Genomic DNA, 24,473 nt, shown 5'->3' on the forward strand with positions numbered 1-24,473 from the left:
TCATCGTCGCCGCCGCGGCACGGGCACGTCGCCGTCCGTGATCGCCGCGACGGGCGGCTGGATGTGGAAGAGCGCGGCCGGGAGCAGCACCCGGTCGAGCTCGTAGATCGCCATGGGCGCCTCCACGGACACGCTCCCCACGATCTTGGCGTCGGCCCACCTGGAGCGCACGTGGACGGTGCCCGCGTCGTACGTCACGTCCACCGTGTACAGCCCGCCGGCGAACGTCGTCACCGGCCCGATCCGGCTCAGCCCCTCGAAGTCCGCGAGCTCGTAGTGCTTGGCCAGTGAGTGGCACATCATCAGGTTCTTGAGCTGAAGGCTGGACAGGCCCGACAGCACCTGCGTTATTCATCAACGCACAAATCGATACTGGATCCGTTGATCTGTAATTCTACTGCACAAATACTCCGGGGAGGTTTCTTTTTTTTTTTTTGATGTGAGGGGGGGTCCCCACCATATATTGCCAGAGCCTTTTGTAGGCTCATTAAATTCGGAGGGTTCAGCAACAGTTTACAAGTGAAAAAACAATACTATGATCTTAGGGTTTACATGTTGGAACAAAACACATGACACCAGGCATCGGCAACTTATTTGTCTTGTCGCGGCAGTCTGTATGACCAAAGGCGTGCTTCTTCTTTGCAACTGAGTAGCAGACGTAGGAGGGATGGCTCCTGGCTTCTAAAGACAACATCGTGCCTATGCTTCCAAAGTTGCCAGCCACACAATAGCAGAAAGGTGGAGTAGTGTTGAGCCGGCACGCCGGGGGGCCTGTCCAACTTCCAGAGTTGTGATACTGAAGCTTGATGCACACTGATGCCTAGCTTGGCCTAGAATTGAGTGGCAATTGTGCAGTGGAGGATCAAGTGGTCAGGGCTTTCGACAGCTACCCTGCACACCTCACATTCGGCATCATCGACAACGTTCTTGAACCGCAGGTTGGTTTTGCACTGAATCTTTTCCTGAACCAGGAGCCATGCAAAGAAACGAACACGAGGAGGCGCACAGTTTGACCATACAAATTTGTAAAATGGGCATGGTGTATTCTCCTGTAGGCTCATCCTGGCTCTGTAAATCAGCCCAGCGCGGAGGGTACCATCTTTCTCAGCCAGGGGACATTTCCTGCAGTCCGGCATATCTTGTAGCACCACTTCTTCCACTATCTCTTCCAGCATTGCAAGTTCGGCAGTAGCTATGTGAGAGAGTCTATAGGCAAAATGACCCCTCAGTGGTTGTGAGCACACTTTGGCTACAGATGCATCAGGTTCTTTAGCATGGGTGAAAAGTGAAGGGAAGGTATCTGCTAACTGTCCTGTAGGGAGCCAGTGATCTAACCAGAAGGAAGTTCTGCGTCCATCGCCAATGGTGGTGGTGGTGATTGCTCTGTAGATTGGAAGCAAATCTTGGAGGCTTTTCCATTGCACACCAACACAGTCCCCAGACAAAGATGCAAGATCAATCTGTTTGGTCATCCAGTTCGCCCAAGCTGACTATCCTGGATGGTGTAAGCGGTGTAGGTGTTTTAGCAGAAGGCACTGGTTGAGCGTTTGCAGGTTTTTGATCCCGAGTCCGCCCAGTTCTTTTGGCAGACAGGTTTGTTCCCAGACAACGAGGCAACGTGCACCGTTTGTTGTTGTATCACCGGACCAGAGGAAGGCTCTTCGTTTTTTGTCAAGCGCATCAATCGTGCCCTGTGGGAGTTGCATGGCAGAGAGGGTGTAGATCAGAGCGCTATCTAGCACAGCATTAACCAGCACTACACGACCCAGGGTTTGGATTGGCGTGCTCGGGGGAGGCAACAAGTGAGGGAGGTGGCAGTGGGGGTGTGTCGTCCGCGTGCCAGGTGAGCAGCGGCGTAGAGCAGTGGAGGGGGGCCAGGTGAGGTGGTGTGGTGGGCGGTGGCGTCAGCAGCAGTGTGTTGATGACAAGTGGGAACGTCGGGAGGCGGGCGAGCAGGAAGGCGTTGATGAAGACGTGGCAAAGGATGGCAGCACCAAGGAAGGATGCGGGGTGGAGGGGCACAACAGCAGCGGTAGGTGGTGCCGGCGGTGGATGTGGTGGCGCAGGGCCGAGAGGCTGTGGCAGGTGTGGTGGTGCATCTGGCTGCATAGTGGGCGGCGGCGGTGATGGAGGGGCAGCTTGCGGCATGTGTGGTGGCGGGGGTGGTGGTGGCAGCGGTGGGAAGAAGGGGCGGAGTTGACCGTTGTCATCTAGTTGATCCGCGAGCGGCCAGACACGGCGTTTGCTCACGTTAACAATGCTCCCATTACCATCAGCTGCGTGTATCCAAACATCGCCTGAGACATCACAGCTTTGCTCAAGCGCGACCACAATCCGGAGTGAGGAGTAGTCAGTCCGGGCTAGGTTCCTTGGGTCAATCTCCACCACGGTGCCAAAGCAGCTGAAAGCTTTCTTGATTGGGGCCTCGCACCAATGTTCAGGCGGGAACTCTCTCACAGACAGGTAGGCCAACAAAGTCCGGCCTCTTGTAGAACCGGTTGGGAGATTCCTCACAGCGCTCAAGCACCATGCGTGCCCCCTCGTGAATGATGGGCTGTTGTGCAACCACCATCTCACGTTCTGCATGTGTGACGAAGCGCAGCAGCATGACCCCCCGGGAGGATGGCAGCATCTCGAACTGAACAGCAGGAGGTTTCTCGACCTTACCGACGGCTTGACGGCGGCGAAGGCCTTGTCGACGGGGACGAAGATGGTGATGCCCGGGTCGGTCAGGCACGCCTGGTTCTGGAACACCTCCACGAGGTTGGTCTGCTGCAGGTACCCGAGGAAGGTGCGGAACGCCAACGGCCCGTCGAGGGTGAGGATCGCCGTGAGGTTGGCGCCGCCCTTGGCCTGCGGCGTCGGCGGCCACGTGTCGGTCTTCTGCAGCGCCGCCGCCCGCGGCGGCTTGGCGAGCGGCCGACGCGCCCCGGCGTGCAGGACGACGGACACGGACATCACGGCCGCGAGCAGCGCGACGGCGGCGGCGGCGGCGGCGCACCTCATGTCGCAAGCCTCGAACACGATCTCGCGGTGCCGGCATGAACAAGTGCGGCGGCTATTTGCGACTGCACAGACAGGGAGACGCCCGAGATGCGATCTTTCTGCGAGCTGTGAGCCCCCGTTTCCTATTTTTCCCAGCGGCTCAGAGGACACTACAGGACTGTGTCAAATCGTCTGGAGAGTTCAGACATGCAGCTCTGGTCTCCGGAAATTGTCATGTGGAAATAGTCACGGTACCAGTAGAACAAATCGACACGTACGTCTGCAATAACAACACACGGGCAACGTGCAACAAAGGTGCGGCACAAAGAAATCGGCATCTACTACATCATCAGAAACACGGAAACCAGGAGGGTCAGGTAGCCAACAAGAACGCGACCTGCACCGACCCGGCACGACGAGCTCTTGCTGGCTCCGTGCCCGGTGGCGGCCTGCGCGCCGTTGGCCGCGTCGCCCCCGCGCGCCAGCGGCGCGGGCACGGGCGCCACGACCAGGGTTCACCAAACCGCTCGGAACCGGACCGTTTACCGCGGTTACCGGTCTAACCGGCCCGGGCCCGGTTCCGGTTCCGGGCGGTTAGAAACCGGCCCAAATTTAAATTTTAAATTTGAATTCGAAAAAATGGAAAAATCTCAAAAAATTCTTAAAAATACTTCAAGTTGCGACGAATCTAATGGTGTCAAATTTTTTTAAATATTCATTCATTTAGTATACTTTGCGAGCATTTGAAGTTAAACAAAAAAATATGCATACAAAAGTATACAAATACAATGTAAAAGTAGTAAAAAAAGAGTTGGAGGGTTTATTTAGGCTAAAACATATTATACAAACATTCATTTAGTATACTTTGCGGGCATTTGAATTTAAACTAAAAAAGAAAAAAATTTGAATTTAGCCTAAACCGATCGGTAACCGGTCAAACCGGACCGGTAAACCGGTCTAACCGACCGGTTACATGTTCGAAACCGGTATAACTGCGGATTTTGAATTCAAATTTGAGTTTGACCGGTTTCAACCGGTAACCGGTCCAACCGATCCGGTAAACCGGAACCGGTGGCCGGCGGTTAGGTCCCGGCGGTCGGATAAAAAAACCCTGGCCACGACGGGCTCGGTCGGGAACAGCTGCCGGGGCAGGAGCACCCTGTCCAGCGCGTAGACGGCGACCGGCGGTGTCGAGTACACGCTGCTGACGAGCCTGGCCGCCCTGGTCCCCCCGACGCGAGCCGGATCCTGCCCGCGGCGTAGGTGACGTTCACCGCGCACCGCTCCGCGCCGGCGAGCGTGGGCACGGGGCCCGGCGCGGCGGCCAGCGCCGCGAACGACGAGAGCGGGTGGTACCGGGGCGCCGCGTGGCACAGCATGAGCGCCCGGAGCTGGTCCGTGGCGAGGCTAGGCAGCGCGGCGCCGCCGCCGACGTCCGCGAACGCCGAGTCCTCGGGCGCGAACACGGTGACGCCCTGGCCGCCGGTGGCGTCGGCCTGGCTCTGGAGCGTCCGGATCGCGTCGGTCCGGACGAGGTAGCCGAGGAACGTGCCGTAGGGCCCAGCCAGGGAGAGCAGGTCGGTGAGGTTGACGTGGCGCGGCGACGGAGCCGGGGCCGGCGCCGGCGTGTCGGCCCGCGGTGGTCGTGCACTCTGGGACAGTGCAGTCCGGGGCAGCCAGAGCCACAGCACCGCGATGGCCAGGACGGCTGGTTTGAGCTCCATTTCTGGCAAACACTGGAGCGGCGGCAAGCCTTTGACTGCGAGGAGTGCGAGGAAGATGAAGCTCGGGCCGTGGCGACGCTGCGAACTGATCGGAGGAGGATTTGTAGTGGACGGTGGCCCATAAGAAATGGTGAAAGTGCAGGGGCTGGCATTTTGCTGTCAGTGTCGGTAGGCAGCATTATGCTGTCGGAGCGGAAGAAATTGGCCAGGACCGTTCGATTTGGGCCCCAATGTTTTTCTTTTCCCTGAAGAAGGTGGTGCTCCACGTTTCTTCTGATCTGTCATTATTAAGTGGGTAGAACGAATCAGAATTGCCGTTGACGGAGCACAATGATTTAGGTGATTACGCACGGTAACACGTTTCGATAAGCTAGTGTTAAGTTTGTCCTCGTCGTGCTTGAAATTGTAATGCGCCTCATAATCGGATATCGCCACCGACTCAGCACCAGGGGTGGTAAAAGAACCGTCCTCAAAATTAGACCCTTTATTTTTTTAGAATATATCATGTGCAAACTAATTTCTTTGTGCAAACTATAAAAATTTCAATCTGAATTATTGGATTGACATCCAAGGGGCATAGAGAATTGAGTAATTTTATAATCTGGACCCGCCCTTGAATTGGGTAATCACACTTTTGCAAATCCCTCCAGGAACAGAGGGTGGAGGAAGAAAACTCCGAGATTAAGTGTGTTTGGCCCTTAGAAATTTAGAGATAGATGGCCAACTGGGAAGTTCTTCTAGGATGTAGAAAAGACTGGTGTTGGCCTGTGAGGATAGTCTATGTCCTAGATAAGCTGCCAGATGTAAGCGTGCCCGGTCTCAGGGAAGCGAAATGTTACAGAATGGTATCAGAGCTGGCAGAAGTAAGCGTGCCCGACCTCGAGGAGACGGGATATTACATAATGTTATCAGAGATGACTCTCACAGTTTTACGTGTAGATGTGGATCACGGGTATGGGTGGGCGTTCGGGTAACCCGAAAATTTTGGGTCGAGTTTTCGGGTTTTTAGAATTTCGGGTTTTGAAAAATACTACCCGAAATTTGCTCAAAGTAAAGAAAACCCGACATTTCGGGTACTCGACAATTCGAGTTCGGATAACTCCGAACTACCCAACTGCTATACAAGTAGATCATAGCACGTGCTGTGGCTCGTGCCGGTTGAGTAGAGCAATTTATTGCAACTTAGACTCCTTTGTGGACTCCTTGGCGTGGATCCCCCCTCCCTTGCCTGTTGCACATGGAGTGAATTGGAGCAATGAATACATGGAGTCCATTTTCAATCTTGCAAAGACAAACATGGGTGCTGGAGATCGAGACAGTCTGCAAAGCAGCAAAGGAGCTAGAGAACGAAGAGGGAGGAGGAGAGGGGAGAGGCGACGAGGGGAAGATTGGCACTTGCGGGCGTCTGGCGTAGGCTCGCTAGATCTGGACGGGTGGCCGACCGAGTTGCGGCTGCAGGCTGAGGGTGGGGATGTGAGGGGGTTTATTGGGAGTCTGACTAAATAGTTAGGGTTACTTACTAACAGGATGTGAGGGAGTGGCTACTTACTAACTGGATGTGAGGGAGTGGCTTTTGGGCTGGGCTGAAATTTAGTCCTGGGCTAAATAATCGGGCTATTCGGGTTGTTCGGGTACCGGGATTTTAGACCCGAATTACCCTAATTAATTTCGGGTTTTGAGATTTGACACCAGAAATAAGGTTCAAGTTTTTTTGGGCTCGAGTCTTTCGGGTTCGTGCTCGGGCTCGGATTTTTCGGGTTCAAATTTCGGGTTTCGGGTAATATGCCTAGCCATAATCACGGCCTCGGCATGTACACGGGCACGTGACGGGTCAGTGCGCGCGCATCTGGGATGTGCCATTGGCACTGGATGCACGGACGTGTACATATGATGATTGGCACTAGGGCACATAGTCGTGGCCAAGAGAGGACGTTCGTGGCTTGGGATTGATCGACGTCCTCGTCGGTCTCTTAAAGAGATGAGCATGTAACATCCCAGCCCAAGGCTTAATAGGATTAATAAGATACTCATACCAATAAGTTGCAACTTCTTTTTCGGAAGTCAATCTCTAAAGAACTCCGAAGTTAAGCATGCTTGGCCCGGAAAAATTTGGTGATCGGTGACCGACCGAAAAGTTCTTCCCAAGTGCACATGAGTGAAAACAAAGTGTGCAGAATAGACTGGTGTTGGTCTGCGAGGGCAATCTATATCTTAGATAAGCTGCCAGATGTAAGTGGCTCTGGCCCCGGGGAGGCGGGACGTTACATTTTACGTTTTTACCTGCCACATCTATTAGTACATCTGTTAGTCTGTCCATGAGGAGTTTGGAGAAGATCTTGAAGCTCACATTTAGTAGACAAATAGATCTAAATTGCCTTACGTTATTTGCCTCTTTGAGTTTTGGAATCAGAGTGATAACCCCGTAATTTGGCATAGAGATGTCCAAATTGCCAAGATAGAAATCGTTGGCCATTTCAAACAACATCCTCCTAACACTTTCTCAACAACTCTTATAAAAGCTCACACTGAAACCATCAAATGTCTGGAGCTGTGTCTGCTTTCATTTCAAAAACTGACTTCTTCAATTCCTTTATAGTGAATGGTCGAGTGATCCATTCAACATCTGCTTCGGCCAGTCTGAAATTCTGCCCCCAAGCTGTATCCCCTAGGCGAAGTCGACTCCTCTCCCTTCTCCCGAAAAGCTATTTATAGTAGGAGTAAATTTTCTTTTGTATCACTTTGCTGTCAGTAATATTAGACCCCATTTATCTAGAGAGTAGATGTTTTTCCTTCTCTTTCTCCCATTAGCTATCATATGGGAATAACCGGTGTTAGCATCCCCTTTAGTTACCCAGCCCCCCCTCCCCTCCTTTGCCAATTGAGCTCTTCTATTTCCATTATCTTTTCCGGTTCCTCTTCCAAAGTATAGCGATTTCGCGGCAATAAGGTGTCTATATTGTCGGATCTTCTCGTCAATTTTCTCAATTTGTAAGAGTAAACTGGATTTGGCTCTCTTGTAATCCGCTCTCAGATTAGCACCCCACCTTTTTAGAAACTGCCTTAGACTGCATAAGTTTACATGCCATTTATCTACAGAGTATGCTTTTTCTGGGTGTCTGCTTGAGGCTCTCTCCCACTTATTTTGAGCCAACTCAGCCAACCCATCCTGCAATAGCCAGTTTTTCTAAAGGAAAAATTGTCTCTAACCCAGACATTTGGAGCTACCATCATTCAGGATGAGAGGGCAATGGTCAGAGCCAATCCTAGTCAGAGATCTAAGGGAGCACTGTGGGAATCTCAACTCCCAATCAGTAGAAACCGAAACCCTATTAATGTTGCTTTGCACTGAATTCTCCTGTTTATTAGTCCAAGTGAACTTCATACCCGACTTTTCAATCTCCCTTAGATCAAACTAGTCAATAAAGGTGTTGAAAGAATCCATCAGTCCAGCATCTGCTCTCATAGAACTTTTGTCATCAGGTTCTCTGATTAAGCTGAAATCACCCCCAATGACCACTAGGAGGATCTGACCACTCAATCTAGTTGCCATCTCAGTTAGAAAATCCGTGGAGAGATCATGTTGAGCATGTCCATAGACCACCATCAGCACCCATCTGAAGTTGATTTTTCCTTTCTCTTATAGTGACTGCAATCAGAAAGTCCCCCACAAACCAGTCTTCCTCTTCTTTATCATCTAGTTTCACCCCCACTAAAATCCCCCCTGAATGACCACATGCAGGCAACCAATTCAATGTAAAATTCCCCCCAGAGATAGCATTCAACTCTTGTCTGGTAAAGGTTTGTTTGACAGTTTTCTGCACCCCTGCAATATCCACTTTTTCTGCAAGCATCAACTCTCTTAGTTGCCTTACTCTAGCTGGTTTCCCCATACCTATGATATTCCACAAGAGAGCCGTCATTTTATACCGATTCTTTTCAGCTCCCTACTCAATCTTGAGCCCTTGATCCTCTTCTTTGGAATATCCCCCTTAAAATCTCCGATGGAGTTGGTCATCCCCTCTAGGGTAAGATTTTCCCCTTCTAGAACATGCTGTTTATTAGATTTTTCTTTAGGTCAAGATTTTCCCCTTAAAGTAGGAGGCTTCAGTAGAAGGTCTGTTGGAGTATGGTTTTTTATCTCACTCTCCAAATTTAAGATGAGAGTTTATTGAGGGGGTCTCTCGGAGTTGCTCTAAAGATCTTAAAATTTAATCTATATAACCTAAGAGCCAGACTCTAAAAGAATCAGACGTGAAGCTTATACAATTTTAAATTAAAATATATAAAAAAAGTTAAATTGTAAATAGACTATTGTAACTATAATTTCTTAGCACCGCCGCTAAGAAGTGAAGCGGAGATGGAGGTTGGGATTCTCCGGGTGCAGGTCGCGCTCGTCGCAAATCAACCTAGCTGTAGGTCTCTCGGTGTCTCGCTCCTGCCGACAGGCACATATCCACATGGCCCTCTAGGTATGTTTTGGTGATTAATGACAACCATTATTATGACTAATGAGTTTGTGCAGCTTAATGAAATATTATCGCTCATTGGATCATACGTTAAAGAGGCCCCTCAACTTCATTATTCAAAAAGGCGATCTCGATATTCAACTCAAGTATATAACAAGACTAAGGATCTTTCTAGTCCTAAGTGTCGCAAGGTTGAGAAGGACACTTATGTTAGTATAGGTTTTATAGGTTTGTAGAGGTCGCACTATTAAGAGGGGTTAAGGCCAAGTAACTTGAGCATGGATATGGTCAATAAAAAATGGATGCACAATATGGTCACTCAGGTTCCTAGAAGTTCAAATAAGTGGTTTTCAACTTATATCTCAAGAATATTTGGATTTCATTCAAGACTCAAATCAGAAAAGGAAAAAATCAGAAAAAGTCTATACACCGGTTTAACTGACGACTCCAATTTTCTATACGTCCATTAAACGCAGTTATCAGAGTCTGGACAGGTACATACACCGGTTAAACCGACGATATTTGAAAATTAACGTCGGTGCAGTTGTCCAGAACGTTGGTTTTCCAGGGTGTTTCAAGGTTACATTCACCGGTTAAACCGATGATATTTGAAATTAACGTCGGTGCAATTGTCCAGAGAGTTGGTTTTTCCAGGGATTTCAGAAGTTAGACTCACCGGTTAAACCGATGATGGATTTGAGTTAACGTCGGTGCAGTTGTCCAGAGAGTTGGTTTTTCAGTTGATCAGTGGACAACTACACTCACCGGTTAAACCAATGATACGTCGGTTAATCTGCCCGAGTTGTAACGACTAGTTTTCCAAATCGGCAGTTTACATTCATCGGTTAAACCGACGATGACTTTTGGAGGACCGTCGGATTAACCGGCGTTGCGTACTTTTCTGGCAGCTTTTCTCCAACGGCTCTATCTGTGTGAGCTGCCTATATATACCCCTCCAATGGGTCATTTTGAAGACTCTTGACACCAGGCAACATTCATACACTCATACTATTGTTGAGAGCCACCTTGAGCTTCATCTTCCACACATTTGATCATTCAATCATTCAAGAAGCAAGACTAAGGACTTGAGTAGAGAGAAGCTTGTGTGCATCCGTTCTTGGTGATCGGTTCTTGCTCAAGTGAAGGCCCTAGCTTGTTACTCTTGGTGATTGGCAGCACCTAGACGATCTTGGTGATTGAGGTGTTTCTTTCGGAGCTTGCCAAGTTGATTGTGGGAGCCCGAAGAAGTTTGTACGTGGCTTGAGCTCCACCACGCCGGGATGGTGAACGGAGACTCTTAGTGAGCGCCCTCGTCTCGGTGACTTGGGAGGTGACAAGACTCTTAGTGAGTGTCACAACGTGGATTAGGGGTGTGTGCCAACACATCGACACCACGGGAAAAAATCCGGTTGTCTCTTGCCCACTCTTTACTTTCAAGCACTTACTTTCATGCAATTATTCATGTGCTTGACCTTAGAGATCATAACTTAGCTCTACTTTGCTTAGTTTCATATCTTGTTGTATCTTTTATAGCTTGTGTAGTTTGCTTAGTTAGCCGGTTGGTGAATTGAGCCTTACTAGCATTGCATAGGTTAAGGTTGTTTTATTTTGTTTTAGAAATTTGAAAAAGGACCAATTCACCCCCCTCTTGGTCCATCGATCCTTACATGTAGGTCTCTCGGTGTCTCGCTCCTGCCGACAGGCACATATCCACATGGCCCATCCAGAAATAGCGTAATGAAATACTTCACTGATAATGAGCTGAGCTGTAAACATGCAATTTGTTGCTCCTTTTATAATTTGGGTTACCCAACGATTATTCGCGGGCAAGAATTTTTACCTACGACCTACGTGCAGGTAATCATTCATACCAATACCCGTACTCACAGGTAGAAATTCACGCAAATATGACATGTCCTTATCCATCGGGTCCGAAACCTTGGATACCCACAGGTAGAATTGTTATCTTAATAATGGGATGCTCCCCTGACCTGTGTGGATTTATTCAACTTTTAGAAAGAGAAATATATGAATGGTCTTCAAACTTATCTCGAGGTGTCATCTAAGTTTTTAAACTAATTATTATATTATGCGGTTGAATTAAATGTGTCAGGTTTATTATTATTTCCATTAATTTCTATAAAAATCTTCTGTGGCTATCATTAATTGGAGAATTATCCTAAACCCTATTATAGCATGAACCTATTTAGATATGCACTCAATTAATTGATACTTTTTTTATATCTCAATTAATTGATACTAACCTATGAACTAAGATGAAAAATCATGCCATTAATCCCTGCCTATTGGTGCTATCTATCTGCAGAGTTATTTTCCTACTTAAAAGCCATTAGCTCTTCGCTTCTCCTTCTCCATTCCTAGATAGTCATTTGGTCGCCACAAGTCTCGTCTGCCATGAGGACCGGCACCTTCCCCCTCCTTGTCGTGTTTGGTGTTGCCATGTGTGCCATGGCAACCTCGGATGATGGATGGAATCTTATCCCCAATGTCACCAATAATAGAAATATCCAAGGGCTTGGCCAGTGTGCGATGAGTGAGTTTGCCAATCAATCGGGCGAACATGCTGAATATGTTGGTGTGGTGCGCGCCAGTCGGCGAGGAGAGATGACTTATAAGCTTGTTGTATATGCAAAGGAACGTGGGGCGGAGCCAAGATGCTTCAATTTTGTGGTGTTCAACTTTGACCAAGATTTACCTCAATACTGCAGGCTTCTCTCCTATGAGGAATGTAATTGAAATTGTTTTGCATGTAATTAACGGGCAATTTCTTTATGCATGATGTTGCCAAAAAGGAAAAACCATGTATTTTATGCAGACGCCGATGCCCTGGGCCCCTTCCAACTCACCTCACAACGACGGACTCGGCAGCGCGGCGCCTGCCGCCTCCCACTACGGCGAGGCCAACTTCGCAGCAGGCGCGAAAGCAAGCGCGGGCGGCAGCGTCAACCCCTCTGCCCGCCGCTCCGCCAGGCACGCACGGAACTTGCGCGCCACCGCCGACCGAGGCCACCGCATCATCCTGGCCACCATCTCCGCGGCCGGCCGGCACGCGCCCTCCTCCCTCCGAGACGCGCCCCGCACCGAATCCGGATCCCGAGGGAGCGGGCGGAGAGTCGGATGAGCGCCGACTGGGAGGGCGACGAAGGTAGGCGGAGAGGGAGAAAGGGGAGGGGAGGCGGCGGCGGGGAGGGAGAGAGGGTGGCCGCTATGAGCAGGAGAGGGAGGGAGAGGACAACACGCGGAGATGGGGTTAGGGTTTATTGGTGCTCCACGTTTCTTCTGATCTGTCATTGTTAAGTGGGTAGAACGAATCAGAATTGCCGTTGACGGAGCACAATGATTCAGGTGATTACGTACAGTAACACATTTCGATGAGCTAGTGTTAAGTTTGTCCTCGTCGTGCTTGAAATTGTAATGCGCCTCATAATTGGATATCGCCACCGACTCAGCACCTGGGGTGGTAAAAGCATCGTTTGAGACCCTTTACTTGTTAAGGGCTTCTCCTATTTCTGAGGACTATTTTTTTAACCTCAATTTTTAGCAGTGATCTCTAAATCTAATTATCTTGTTTTAATATAAGAAAGGTGGATTCATTTGTTAGTGGATAGGAGGACCCTCCAGGAATAGAGGGTGAGGAAGAAAACTCCAAGATTAAGTGTGCTTGGGCCCTAGAAATTTAGGGATGGGTGACCAACCGAGAAGTTCTTTCCAAGTGTAGAAAAGACTGGTATTGATCTGTGAGGATAGTCTATGTCCTAGATAAGCTGCCAGATGTAAGCGTGCCCGGCCTCGAGAAGACAAGATGTTACAACATGGTATCAGATCTGGTAGATATAAGTGTGCCCGACCTTGAGGAGGCGGGATGTTACAGAATGTTATCAGAGCCGACTCTCACGGTTTTACGGGTAGATGTGGATCACAGGTATGGGTGAGCGTTCGGATAACCCGAAAATTTTGGATTGGGTTTTCAGGTTTTTAGAATTTCGGGTTTTGAAAAATAGTATCCGAAATTTGCCCAAAGTAAAGAAAACCCGACATTTTGGGTACTTGAGAATTCGGGTTCGGGTTCGGGTAACCCCGAACTACCCAACTGCTATGCAAATAGATCACAGCACATGTTGTGGCTCGTGCCGGTGGAGTAGAGCAATTTATTGCAACTTAGACTCTTTTGTGGACTCCTTGGCGTGGATCCCCTCCGTTGCCTGCTGCACATGGAGTGAATTGGAGCAATGAATACATGTAGTCCATTTTCATTCCTACAAAGACGAACATGGAAGCTGGAGATCAAGGCAGTCTACAAAGCAGCTAAGGAGCTAGAGAACGAAGAGGGAGGAGGAGAGGGGAGAGGCGATGAGGGGAAGATTGGGACTTGCGGGTGTCTGGCGTAGGCTCACTAGATCTCGACGGGTGGCTAAGCGAGTTGTGGCTGCAGGTTGAGGGTGGGGATGTGAGGGGGCTTAGTGGGAGTCTGACTAAATAGTTAGGGTTACTTACTAATAGGATGTGAGGGAGTGGCTTTTGGGTTGGGCTGAAATTTAGTCCTGGGCTAAATAATCGGGCTATTCAGGCTGTTCGCGTACTGGGATTTCAGACCCGAATTACCCTAATTAATTTTGGTTTTTGAGATTTGACACCCGAAATAATGTTCATGTTTTTTTGGGCTCGAGTTTTTCGGGTTTGGGCTCGGGCTCGGATTTTTCGGGTTCAAATTTCGGGTAATATGCCCAGCCATAATCACGGCCTTGGCTTGTACACGAGTGCATGATGGGTCAGTGCACGCGCATCCGGGATGCGCCATTGGCACTGGATGCACGGACGTGTACATGCGCTGATTGGCACTAGAGCACACAGTCGTGGCCAAGAGAGGACGTTCGTGGCTTGGGATTGACCGACGAGGACGTCGGTCTCTTAAAGGGATGAGCATGTAACATCCCAGCCCAGGGCTTAATAGGATTAATAGGATACTCATACCAACCAGTTGCAAGATCTCCAAAGAACTATGAGGTTAAGCGTGCTTGGCATGGAAAATTTTGGGGATGGGTGACAGATCAGAAAATTCTTCCCGGGTGCACATGAGTGAGGACAAAGTGTGCAGAATAGACTAGTGTTAGTCTGCAAGGGTAGTCTATATCCTAGATAAACTACCAGATGTAAGCGGGCCCGGCCTCGGAGAGGCGGGACGTTACTTTTTACCATTTTACCTGCCACATCTGTTAGTACATCTGTTAGTTTGTCCATGAGGAGTTTGGAGAAGATCTTGAAGCTCACATTTAGTAGACAAATAGATCTAAATTGCCTTATGTTATTTGCCTCTTTGATTTTTGGAATCAGAGTGATGACCCCGTAATTTGGCCTAGAGATGTCCAAATTGCCAAGATAGAAATCGTTGGCCATTTCAAACAACATCCTCCTAACACTTTCACAACAACTCTTATAAAAGCTCACACTGAAACTATAAAGGTGTTGAAAGAATCCATTAGTCCAGCATCTGCTCTCATAGAACTTTTGTCATCTGGTTCACTGATTAAGTTGAAATCACCCCCAATGACCACTAGGAGGATCTGACCACTCAATCTAATTGCCATCTCAGTCAAAAAAATCCGTGGAGAGATCATGTTGAGCCGGTCCATAGACCACCATCAGCACCCATCTGAAGTTGGTTTTCCTTTCTCTTATAGTGACTGCAATCACAAAGTCCCCCACAAACCAGTCTTCCACTTCTTTATCATCTAGTTTCACCCCCACAAAAATCCCCCTTGAGTGACCTCTTGCAGGCAGCCAATTCCGTGTAAAATTCCCTCCCCCAAAGATAGCATCCAATTCTTGTCTGGTAAAGGTTTGTTTGATAGTATTCTGCACCCCTGCAATATCCACTTTTTCTGCAAGCATCAACTCCCTTAGTTGCCTTACTCTAGCTGGTTTTCCCATACCTATGATATTCCACAAGAGAGCCGTCATTTTAAACTGATTCTTTTCAGCTCCCTACTCAATCTTGAGCCCTTGATCATCTTCTTTGGAATCTCCCCCTTAAAATCTCTGATGGAGTTGGTCATCCCCTCTAGGGTAAGATTTTTCCCTTCTAGAACATACTGTTTATTAGATTTTCCTCTAGAGCAAGATTTTCCCCTTAAAGTGGGAGGCTTCAGTAGAGGGTCTGTTGAAGTATGGTTTTTTATCCCACTCTCCAAATTTAAGATGAGAGTTTATTGAGGGGGTCCGTTGGAGTTGCTCTAAAGATCTTAAAATTTAATCTATATAACCTAAGTGCCAGACTCTAAAAGGATCAGACATGAAGCTTATACAATTTTAAACTAAAATATATAAAAAAGTTAAATTGTAAATAGACTATTGTAACCATAATTTCTTAGCACCGCCGCTAAGAAGGGGAGGTAGGGGTTCTCCGGGCGCAGGTCGGGCTCGCCGCAAATCAACCTAGCTGCAGGTCTACCGGTGTCTCGCTCCTGCCGATAGGCACATATCCACATGACCCATCCAGAAATAGCGTAATGAAATACTTCACTGATAATGAGTTGAGTTGTGTTGGGTTACCCAATGATTATTCGGGGCAAGAATTTTTACCCGCGACCTACGTGCAGGTAAGCATTCATACCAATACCCGTACTCATAGGTAGAAATTCACGCAAATATGACATGTCCTTATCCATCGGGTACGAAACCTTGGATACCCACAGGTAGAATTGCTATCTTAATAATGGGACGCTCTCCTGACCCATGTGGATTTATTCAATTTTTACAAAGAGAAATATATGAATGGTCCTCGAACTTATCTCGAGGTGTCATCTAAATTTTTAAACTAATTATTATATTATGCAGTTGAAATAAATGTGACAGGTTTATTATTATTTACTTTAATTTCTATAAAATCTTCTGTGGCTATCATTAATTGGATAATTATCCTAAACCCCTGTTATAGCATGAACCTATTTAGATATGCACTCAATTAATTGATACTTTTTTTTGATCTCTCAATTAATTGATACTATCCTATGCACTAAGATGGAAAATCATGCCATTAATCCCTGCCTATTGGTGCTACCTATCTGCAGAGTTATTTTCCTGCTTAAAAGCCACTAGTTCTTCGCTTCTCCTTCTCCATTCCTAGATAGTCATTTGATCGCCACAAGTCTCGTCTGCCATGAGGACCGGCACCTTCCCCCTCCTTGTCGTGTTTGGCGTTGCCATGTGTGCCATGGCAACCTCAGATGATGGATGGAATCTTATCCCCAATGTCACCTATAACCAAAATATCCAAGGCCTCGGCCAGTGTGCAATGAGTGAGTTCGCCAATCAATCGGGTGACCATGCTGAATATGTTGGTGTGGTGCGTGCCAGTCGGCGAGGAGAGATGACTTATAAGCTTGTTGTATATGCGAAAGAACATGACGAACCAAGATGCCTCAATTTTGTGGTGTTCAACTTTGATCAAGATTTACCTCAATACTGCAGGCTTCTCTCCTACGCGGAATGTAATTGAAATTGTTTCGCATGTAATAAACGGGTAATTTCTTTATGCATGTTGTTGCCATAAAGGAAAACCATGTATTTTACGCAGACTTCGGTGTTCTAAAAGGAAAAAAATCATATATGTGAAGTGGCTCATATATGAAGGTCGTGGACTTATAGTTACCAGCACGAGCTTTTTTTTTTTGAGGAAATATAGCAGGTGCTCTGCTTTTGCATTAAAGTAGGAGAAGTCCAAAAAGTTTACAAGAAAAAATAGTAGCTAAAAGGAAAAGGCCAAAGGTTACAACTCTGCACACAGTGTGTGCGTATTTAAACTAGACAACCGGATTTGCATGAGCTTGGAGGTAAGCTGCGACGTCCTGCAAAATTACTTCAGCCAACTGATCTGCAAGTATTGCCTTGTTCTCAAACAGTCGCCAGCATCGTTCCTTCCATATGTTCCAAGTGCCGTAGGTGAGGACTTGTCGGAGGTGAACAAAATCAAGTCCAGTAGCCTTGTTGAGGTGCTCCCACCAATCTTTAACATTGGAAAGTGGCGTGGAGATCTGCACAAAAGTGATGGAGGCTCGTTGTGCTAAGATACGCCATACCTCCTTAGCGTAGGAGCAGTTTGCTACCATGTGCAAGGTTGTCTCTTCTCGGCAATGACACAGTTTGCAAATTGCATCAGCCGTGCCGCCGCGTTGGATTATCCTGTTTGCTGTGGGTAGTTTGCATTGGAGAAGTAGCCACATGAATACACGACACTTGTTTTCAACTTTCATTTGCCAAACTTGTTCCCAGCAGTTGTCTGCAAAGGAACCAACGAATTGGACATCATAAGCGGATGCCGCTGAGTAAGAACCATCTGCAGTTAGGCGCCAAGTGGTTGTGTCTTCCGAGTCACTGAGGTGAATTTGTTGCAATCTGCCCCAAAGGTCCACAAATTGGTTGATAGCAGCAGTAGTGGAGATGCGTCGGAGGACTCGCATCCATTTCCGGTCAATGAACGCCTGCTGGACAGTAATGTTTTTGCGCCAGGCCAGACGATAGCAGTCTTGTGCAATGTACATGGGTGCTTCTCCTTGTAACCAGCGGTCCTTCCAAAACTGAGTTTTTGCTCCATTGCCTATAGTAATTGCAGTGCAAAGTTTGGATAGCTCTTGTTTCTCCACCGAAAGTTTCAGTGGCATGCTTGTCCAAGGTTTGGTACGTTCTGTCCATTTGTACCAGGGCCAACGGAGGCATAGTGCACGATTGAAACAGGACAGATCCTTGATGCCCAGACCCCCCAACTTTTTGGCGCGATTCACTCGTCGCCAGTTTACCAAACAGCTCCCGTGGCGGAAATCATCAGCACCTTTCCAAAGAAAATTCCGCCTTATACGATCTATGTGTTTGATTGCCCATTTGGAAAGAGGAAAAACTGTCATGTGATAAACTGGAATGGAGGTGAGCACTGAGTTGATTAATGTCAGCCGTCCTGCACGAGTGAGAAGCCTTCCTTTCCAGCCTGGTAACCGGGCACCAATCTTATCAATCAGAAGTTGTTCATCTACTCTTCTCGTCCTTCCAATGTGTAGTGGCAGGCCAAGGTAATTGCATGGAAAAGAGGCACTGTTGGCAGGAAAGGTTGCTGCAATGTCATCCAACTCCAGTTCATTGCAAGAGATGCGATAAATCTCGGATTTGTGCAGATTGGTGTGTAGTCCTGTCGCATCCCCAAAGGTCTGTAAGAGTTGTCGGACAGTGATGAGATCATCCACCTTAGGCCTCACAAATAAGGCAGCATCATCAGCATAGAGGCTGGTGCGCATCCGGATTGGATCAGCACCTATTGGGCACTCTGTAACACGGATACGCCAGTTTACCAGCGTATCGCGTATCCGATACGTATCGGATGAGATACGTATCTGATACGCCTTGGATACGTATCCTCGGAGTATCCGATTTTTTATTATTTTCGTAAATATTGGATAAGTGGGCCAATACGTATCGTGCTTGACGGATACGGCCCAGCCCACTGGGCACAACATTATCTGCCCCGTCCCCTCCCGCACGCCCCGACGTCCCCCGACGCAAGCCTCTCGCGCCGCATCTCTGCCTGGTGACGCCGGCACGCCGTAACCCCGCTCGCCGGCCGCCGCCGACGAGCCTCCGCCTCCGCCTCCGCTCGCCGGCTACGAGCCTCCGTCCTTGCTCGCCGGCCGCCAACGACGCGGATCCAGGTTCCAGCGAACTCGCCGGCGACGAGCCTCCGTCCCTGCTCGCCGGCCACCAACGACGAGTTTCCGCCCCTACGACGCGGATCCAGGCTCCAGCGAACTCCCGTGAGTGGTTCTGCCTCCGGTGGCTCCGGGCTCGGCGCTCGCCTCGGGGGTCGCCGGCGCGTGGCCCTGCCTCCGGTGGCTCGGGGCTCGGGTGGCCACCGCCGCCGCTGGCCTCGGGGCCGCCAGCGCTTTCGCATGCGCTGCCCCCTGGCGGGCGCTCTCGGGTTGCGGGGGCTGCCGCTCCCTCGGCACGGGCGCCGGCCGCCGGCCTCTGGTCGGCCCCCTCCGCTGGTGTCTGGGCGCTGGGCAGGCGGCACTTCCTTCCGCTGTGTGGCCCTGCGCCCTGCCTCCGGTGGCTCGGGGCTCGGGTGGCCGCCGCCGCCGCTCGCCTCAAGGCCGCCTGCGCTCTCGCGTGTGCTGTCCGGCGGACGCTCCTTCCTCAAGCAATATTGCTGACACCAACAAGAGGAACAAGAGGGGGCCTATTTCTGCATTGGAAAAAGCTTGGGCATTAGAAGACCGTAAGCACTTGGATGCTTTAATTAGTAGAGCAATAAATTGATTCATAGTTGGTTTTTGTGTGCAAATTCTGGACTTGGAGAAGGAGAACTCGAGAATGGACAATTGGACATCACAGTTGGAGAATGGAGATGCTTCCGGTCTTTGCTTTGGCTGGTAATTGCTATTGTAAGGTAATTTACTACTTTCACAAATTTAATATGTGCTATTATTTATTTATTTTAAAAAATAGTAAAACGTATCCGCGTATCGGATTTTTTAAGAAATTGCCGTATCCGCGTATCCGTATCCTTCCGATACCGATACGCGTATCCGTATCCGTGCTGCATAGATTGGGCACAGTAAGCCTTGTTGTGTTGCTTTGTCGAAGAGACACTGAAGTGGATCCATGGCTAAAATGAATAACATTGGTGATAAAGGATCCCCCTGTCGCAGCCCTCGACGGTGATGAATTGGTCTTCCTGGCACTCCATTGAGTAAGATTCTGGAAGATGTGGTTCCCCACAGGATGGATAGGAGATCTCGCCAGCGCTGACCAAACCCAAGATGCTGTAAAAGTTCTAGCATGTATTCCCATCGAACACTGTCAAATGCCTTTTGAATATCCAACTGGAGGAAGAGCATTGGAGTGTTGGAATTGTGAAAGTGGTTAACAGCCCCTTGAACATACTGAAAATTATCCTGAATGCTGCGGCCTTTGATGAATGCGGACTGGCAGGGAGAAACTATCTGGTGTAGCACTGGCGCCAATCTGTTGGCCAGTAATTTGGTGACCAGCTTCGCAACACTGTGCATGAGGCTGATCGGCCTAAAATCTGCAGGCGTGAGTGCAGAATCCTTCTTTGGCAGGAGCACGATGTTGGCTGTGTTCAGTAATTGCAGCGAGTTTCCGCACAGATTGAATATTTGTTGGACGGCCGACGTGAGATCTTCCTTGATGATCTCCCAAGTTAACTTGTAGAACAGTCCTGTGTACCCATCCGGGGCAAGTGCCTTCTCAGAGTGTGCTTGGAATACTGTTGTTTTGATCTCTTGTTGGTTGATTGGTACATCAAGGTGTTGTAGGTCATGAGAAGGTATATCCAGCAGGCTCCAGTTGAGTGAGGCAGTCCTAGGCGTGTTGGCGCCCAATAGTAGCGAGAAGTAGTTGAAAATGGCAGCTGTTTTGTCTTGGTGATCAGTTAGCACCCGGTCACCGCCTTGCAGCGATGAGATGAAATTCTTACGTCTTCGGCCATTAGCTCGACGCTGAAAATTTTTTGTGTTAGCATCAGACAGCTTGATCCAGGTCAGTCGTGCTCTTTGCCTGATCTTGATCTTCCGTATTGTCGCAAAACCCAAGGTTCTCGCCTTAGCCTTTTTGCGTAAGGCTAACTCAGCGGCTGTGAGTGTACGATTTTCTTGCACTTGATCAAGGAGCCGTACGATCTCAGCGGCAATATCTGCCGCTAGCTTCAGCGGGTGGATTTGTTCCCGACTCCAGCGGCGTATGGCCTTGCTTAGTCGCTATAGTTTGACATGTAGTAGGCGAACTTTGTTTCCTGAGTGGCAGGGCTTGTTCCAACTCTGCTGAACCACCTCCAAGAATCCCGATAGTTTGGGCCAGAATGACTCAAAGCGAAAAGGTTTTCGCCTAGGACCTGACGGTAGTTGAGTAACCAGTAGAGGACAGTGATCAGACATGGAAGAAGCAAGTGCTTGCAGGGAGCAGGTTGGGTATTGCAGTTCCCAATCCTTGGTGATGAAAATATGGTCGATCTTAGTGAAAGTTGGAGACTCAGTTTCACTTGACCATGTAAACCGTCGGCCATTGAGGTGTAATTCCTTCAGTTCTAGCTGATCAAGGACTGCCTTGAACCCATTAATTAGCCTGACATTGATGCGGTTATTGCTCTTATCACACGCCCTGTAGATGAGATTGAAATCCCCCATGATTATCCATGCTGGCAGCATGTGAGGTTGCATAGCAGTCATTGCATCCATGAATTGCCTCTTGGCCAAATCATCTTGTGGACCATACACTCCTGTCAGACTCCACATTCGCCCATCAGCTCTGCACTTGATATTTGCGGAGACTGTGAATTGCCCCACTGTAACATCATCTAGTAAGAAGGCATCAACTAAAAATGCAATGATGACTCCTCCACAAGTTCCATCAGCTGGGAGGAAAGCATATGCGCCCACAAATTGGGGACCAAGAGTTTCAGCAATGATACGATCATCCACAAGGTGTAACTTTGTTTCTTGCAAACACACTACATTCGCATGATGATCTGTCACAAGGTCACGGACTACCTGCCTTCGACCAGCACCATTTAGTCCACGGACATTCCAATTCAGGATAACACAGTTGTTTTCATTCATTGAACAAGAGCAGTACACCGGTTGGCCCTGAACTAGGTGAGAGATTGCATCCTGGACACCACCAAATCTTGCCTCCTAACAACAAAGTACGCTACGAGACCACCAATAATTGAAAAGGGGACATACATAGTTGAACCAGATAACAACAAGAACTGCTGATCTGAGCTAAACAGGTTCAGCGAGCGGCACTCCATTGCCCATATCCAGCAGATCATCCATCGCAGCAATCGCCGTATCATACAGCGGCCCATCGAACAGCCCGACAAGGCGCTGCTTGTGCGCCTCCTGCAGGGACTGCTCCGGTTCCAGATCGAGTTTCTTCAGGAGGACAGTCTGCGCACGGGTCAGCGAGTGTAGCATCGATGTGGGTTTGTTGGATGGGCGGTCACTGCGCCTGGGCTTGTTGTGCGGTTCCGCATGGTTTGGTTGTGGCTCAGGGTCGCCGGCAGGCACAAGATCCTGCCCATCAATCAGCGGTGGATCTGCTAGTATAGGTGGTTCAGGGGGGACAATCACCGCATGGACAAAATCAGCAAGACCGCCAGCGGGAGCCGCAGAGATTTGTGGATCTGGATGAAGGACGAGGTTAGCTGGAGCAGCAGGAATTTCTAGAGCTGGGGCCTGCGGCGGGGGAACAACATCAGGTGGAGGCGGCATGGAAGCAGGGCTCGGCGCAGTGGGAGTGGCAGACTGAACTGGAAGAACCGGCAACAGTTGGATCAGGTCAGGCTGCCGAGAGAGCGGAGGAGAGTCGAGTGCTGGTCGAAAGGTTTCAGTGGTAGGCTCGCCCGGCCCAGATTGGCACTGTATTGGCAGCCATTTGCGGAGGCGCTCCCAGGTCCAAGGAGAAGGCGGTTTTTTTATATTTTATATTTTCGTTTTTTACAAAAATAAGGCGGCAGGGGTATTTCTGAAAAAAAATTTACGGAGAAAATTGCGCGCAGGTCCCTGGGGCCCGGTCGCCCGGCAGCGGGGCGGCCGGCCCCCAGGCCGCCCGGCAGCGGGGCGGCCGACCGGCTCTCCCACCTTTATATAAGAGTTGGCTGGTCCCCCACCCCTCATTTGCATCACTAAAATTCCAGAAACCAAAAAAAGAGGGAGGAAGGGAGAGAGGCGAAGTCCTACCGGATTTTCGAGCCGGCGACTGCAGGTAACCAAAATTCTTCTACGCTTTACAAATAGATTATGTTGAAAGTATTTTGTTGAAACAGTAGTTTAGCAATCAGTTTAATTATTATTAGGAGTGATTAGTGGTACATTTAGGTGTAGTTACTGATAATGATTAGTGTTGATATAGCACATTAGCAATCTGATTGCTCACTTGTGATTGCCAGGGCTCAACATCATGGCATCCTCAGTATCCACCTACATTCCATGGAGTAAGGTGACGGAAACAGTCCCCCAAGGAGTCCAGGTGCCTATGTGTTTTTGCGGATCCTTATGCAAACTAATGAAATCAAGGGTTTGGGGGAACGACTTTGGCAAGAAGTTCTTCATGTGCGAGAATTACAAGTACGACCCGCCAAAGCATTACGGCAAGGACCGAGCAAAGATACTACAAAACACTATCAGAGTTTGTCACTTTCAGATCTAGTAATGGCTGTTAACATGATTTGGGGAAAGACTTCACCGCCTCTATGTGATTTCATGCAGTGGTTAGACACCGAGCAATCTCAGCAGGATAAGGACCACGTGGAGCGTCAAGCAAGGTGGGCTGCACAAAGGTGGCAACGAATGCTGCATGAAGAACAGATGGAGGAGAAGCGCAAGAAAAACCAAGAAGAGATTCAGAAGAGGATTGCAGAAGTGGAATGTCAGAAGGCAGAGGAACGTGAAGCTGATAGGGAGAGGAAGCGAGAGAGGGCCCGCCATGCTAAGGAAGTAGGGTCTGAAGCTATTAGAAAAGGAAAATATCCCCGGCGCACTCAGTAAAGCACCACCATGTAATCCTGGCATTTTACATTTCCTAAGGCATGTTAGATTTACTCACAACACGAGGTTATCGTGTTTCACATGCCATGCTTTTCATTGTTCAAGTACCTAGTAGTACGAACGCCTTAGGCATCTGCTTTGTAATCGTAGCATTGTTTACAAAACTGTATTGCAAACCGAAAATTTATGATTCGTAACTACCCTTCTATTTTTAGTACACTACATTCAGTGAGCAATCTAATTGAACCAACATACACATTTAGAATTGCAACCAAAAAATCTTACTACACAAATACCTTCGTAATATTACATGCTACAATCTGGTGCAAATACATATCCATACATAACGAAATGTAATTATCACATACAGGTCGGAATACATATCCATACATCTAGTTCAAATACATATGCACACATAACGAAATCTAGATGCGACGGGCTCCAAAATTCGGAGGCAATCCATCGGTGGGATTTCCAGAAGGTCCAACCTCAGCACCAGCATTATCTTCTTGCATTTTAGGGCACTTCTTGTACGTGTGATCATCTGCTCCACACAGGTTGCATCGTTTTTTCTTCTTTCCTGCCTCAGACTTATCCATTCCGTTACGGATACGAAGTGTCTACCGTCGACCTACCCCTCTCCTAGCATCTGGATTGGGAATGTACATTGGAGAGATATTTGGTGTAGTGAATGATCCCAGACTGCCTATGCCATATATCTCATGGCC

The 24,473-nt window shown here is 48.6% G+C and overlaps 1 protein-coding gene and 1 pseudogene across 1 annotated transcript; both read right to left on the reverse strand.

The window, feature by feature from the left end:
- Positions 1–3,006, reverse strand: LOC120640186 (fasciclin-like arabinogalactan protein 7). The gene is made up of 2 exons (XM_039916050.1): positions 2,668–3,006; positions 1–342 (listed from the first exon to the last, which is right to left on the reverse strand). The coding sequence occupies exons 1-2, from the start codon at positions 3,004–3,006 to the stop codon at positions 1–3; spliced, it is 681 nt and encodes a 226-aa protein (XP_039771984.1).
- Positions 3,007–3,283: 277 nt separating this feature from the next.
- Positions 3,284–4,773, reverse strand: LOC120643057 (annotated as a pseudogene).
- Positions 4,774–24,473: the final 19,700 nt, after the last annotated feature.

The sequence above is a fragment of the Panicum virgatum genome, chromosome 7K, assembly GCF_016808335.1.
Source record: "Panicum virgatum strain AP13 chromosome 7K, P.virgatum_v5, whole genome shotgun sequence".
In the NCBI taxonomy this organism is placed as follows: Eukaryota; Viridiplantae; Streptophyta; class Magnoliopsida; order Poales; family Poaceae; genus Panicum; species Panicum virgatum.

Bases quoted from the DNA above. Each gene is read 5' to 3' on its own strand.
- LOC120640186 (XM_039916050.1), bottom strand. From the start codon at position 3,006: ATGAGGTGCGCCGCCGCCGCCGCCGCCGTCGCGCTGCTCGCGGCCGTG. The intron at 343-2,667 runs GTAAGGTCGAGA...TGAATAACGCAG, and splicing joins TCGCCGCCGTCAAGCCGTCG to GTGCTGTCGGGCCTGTCCAG.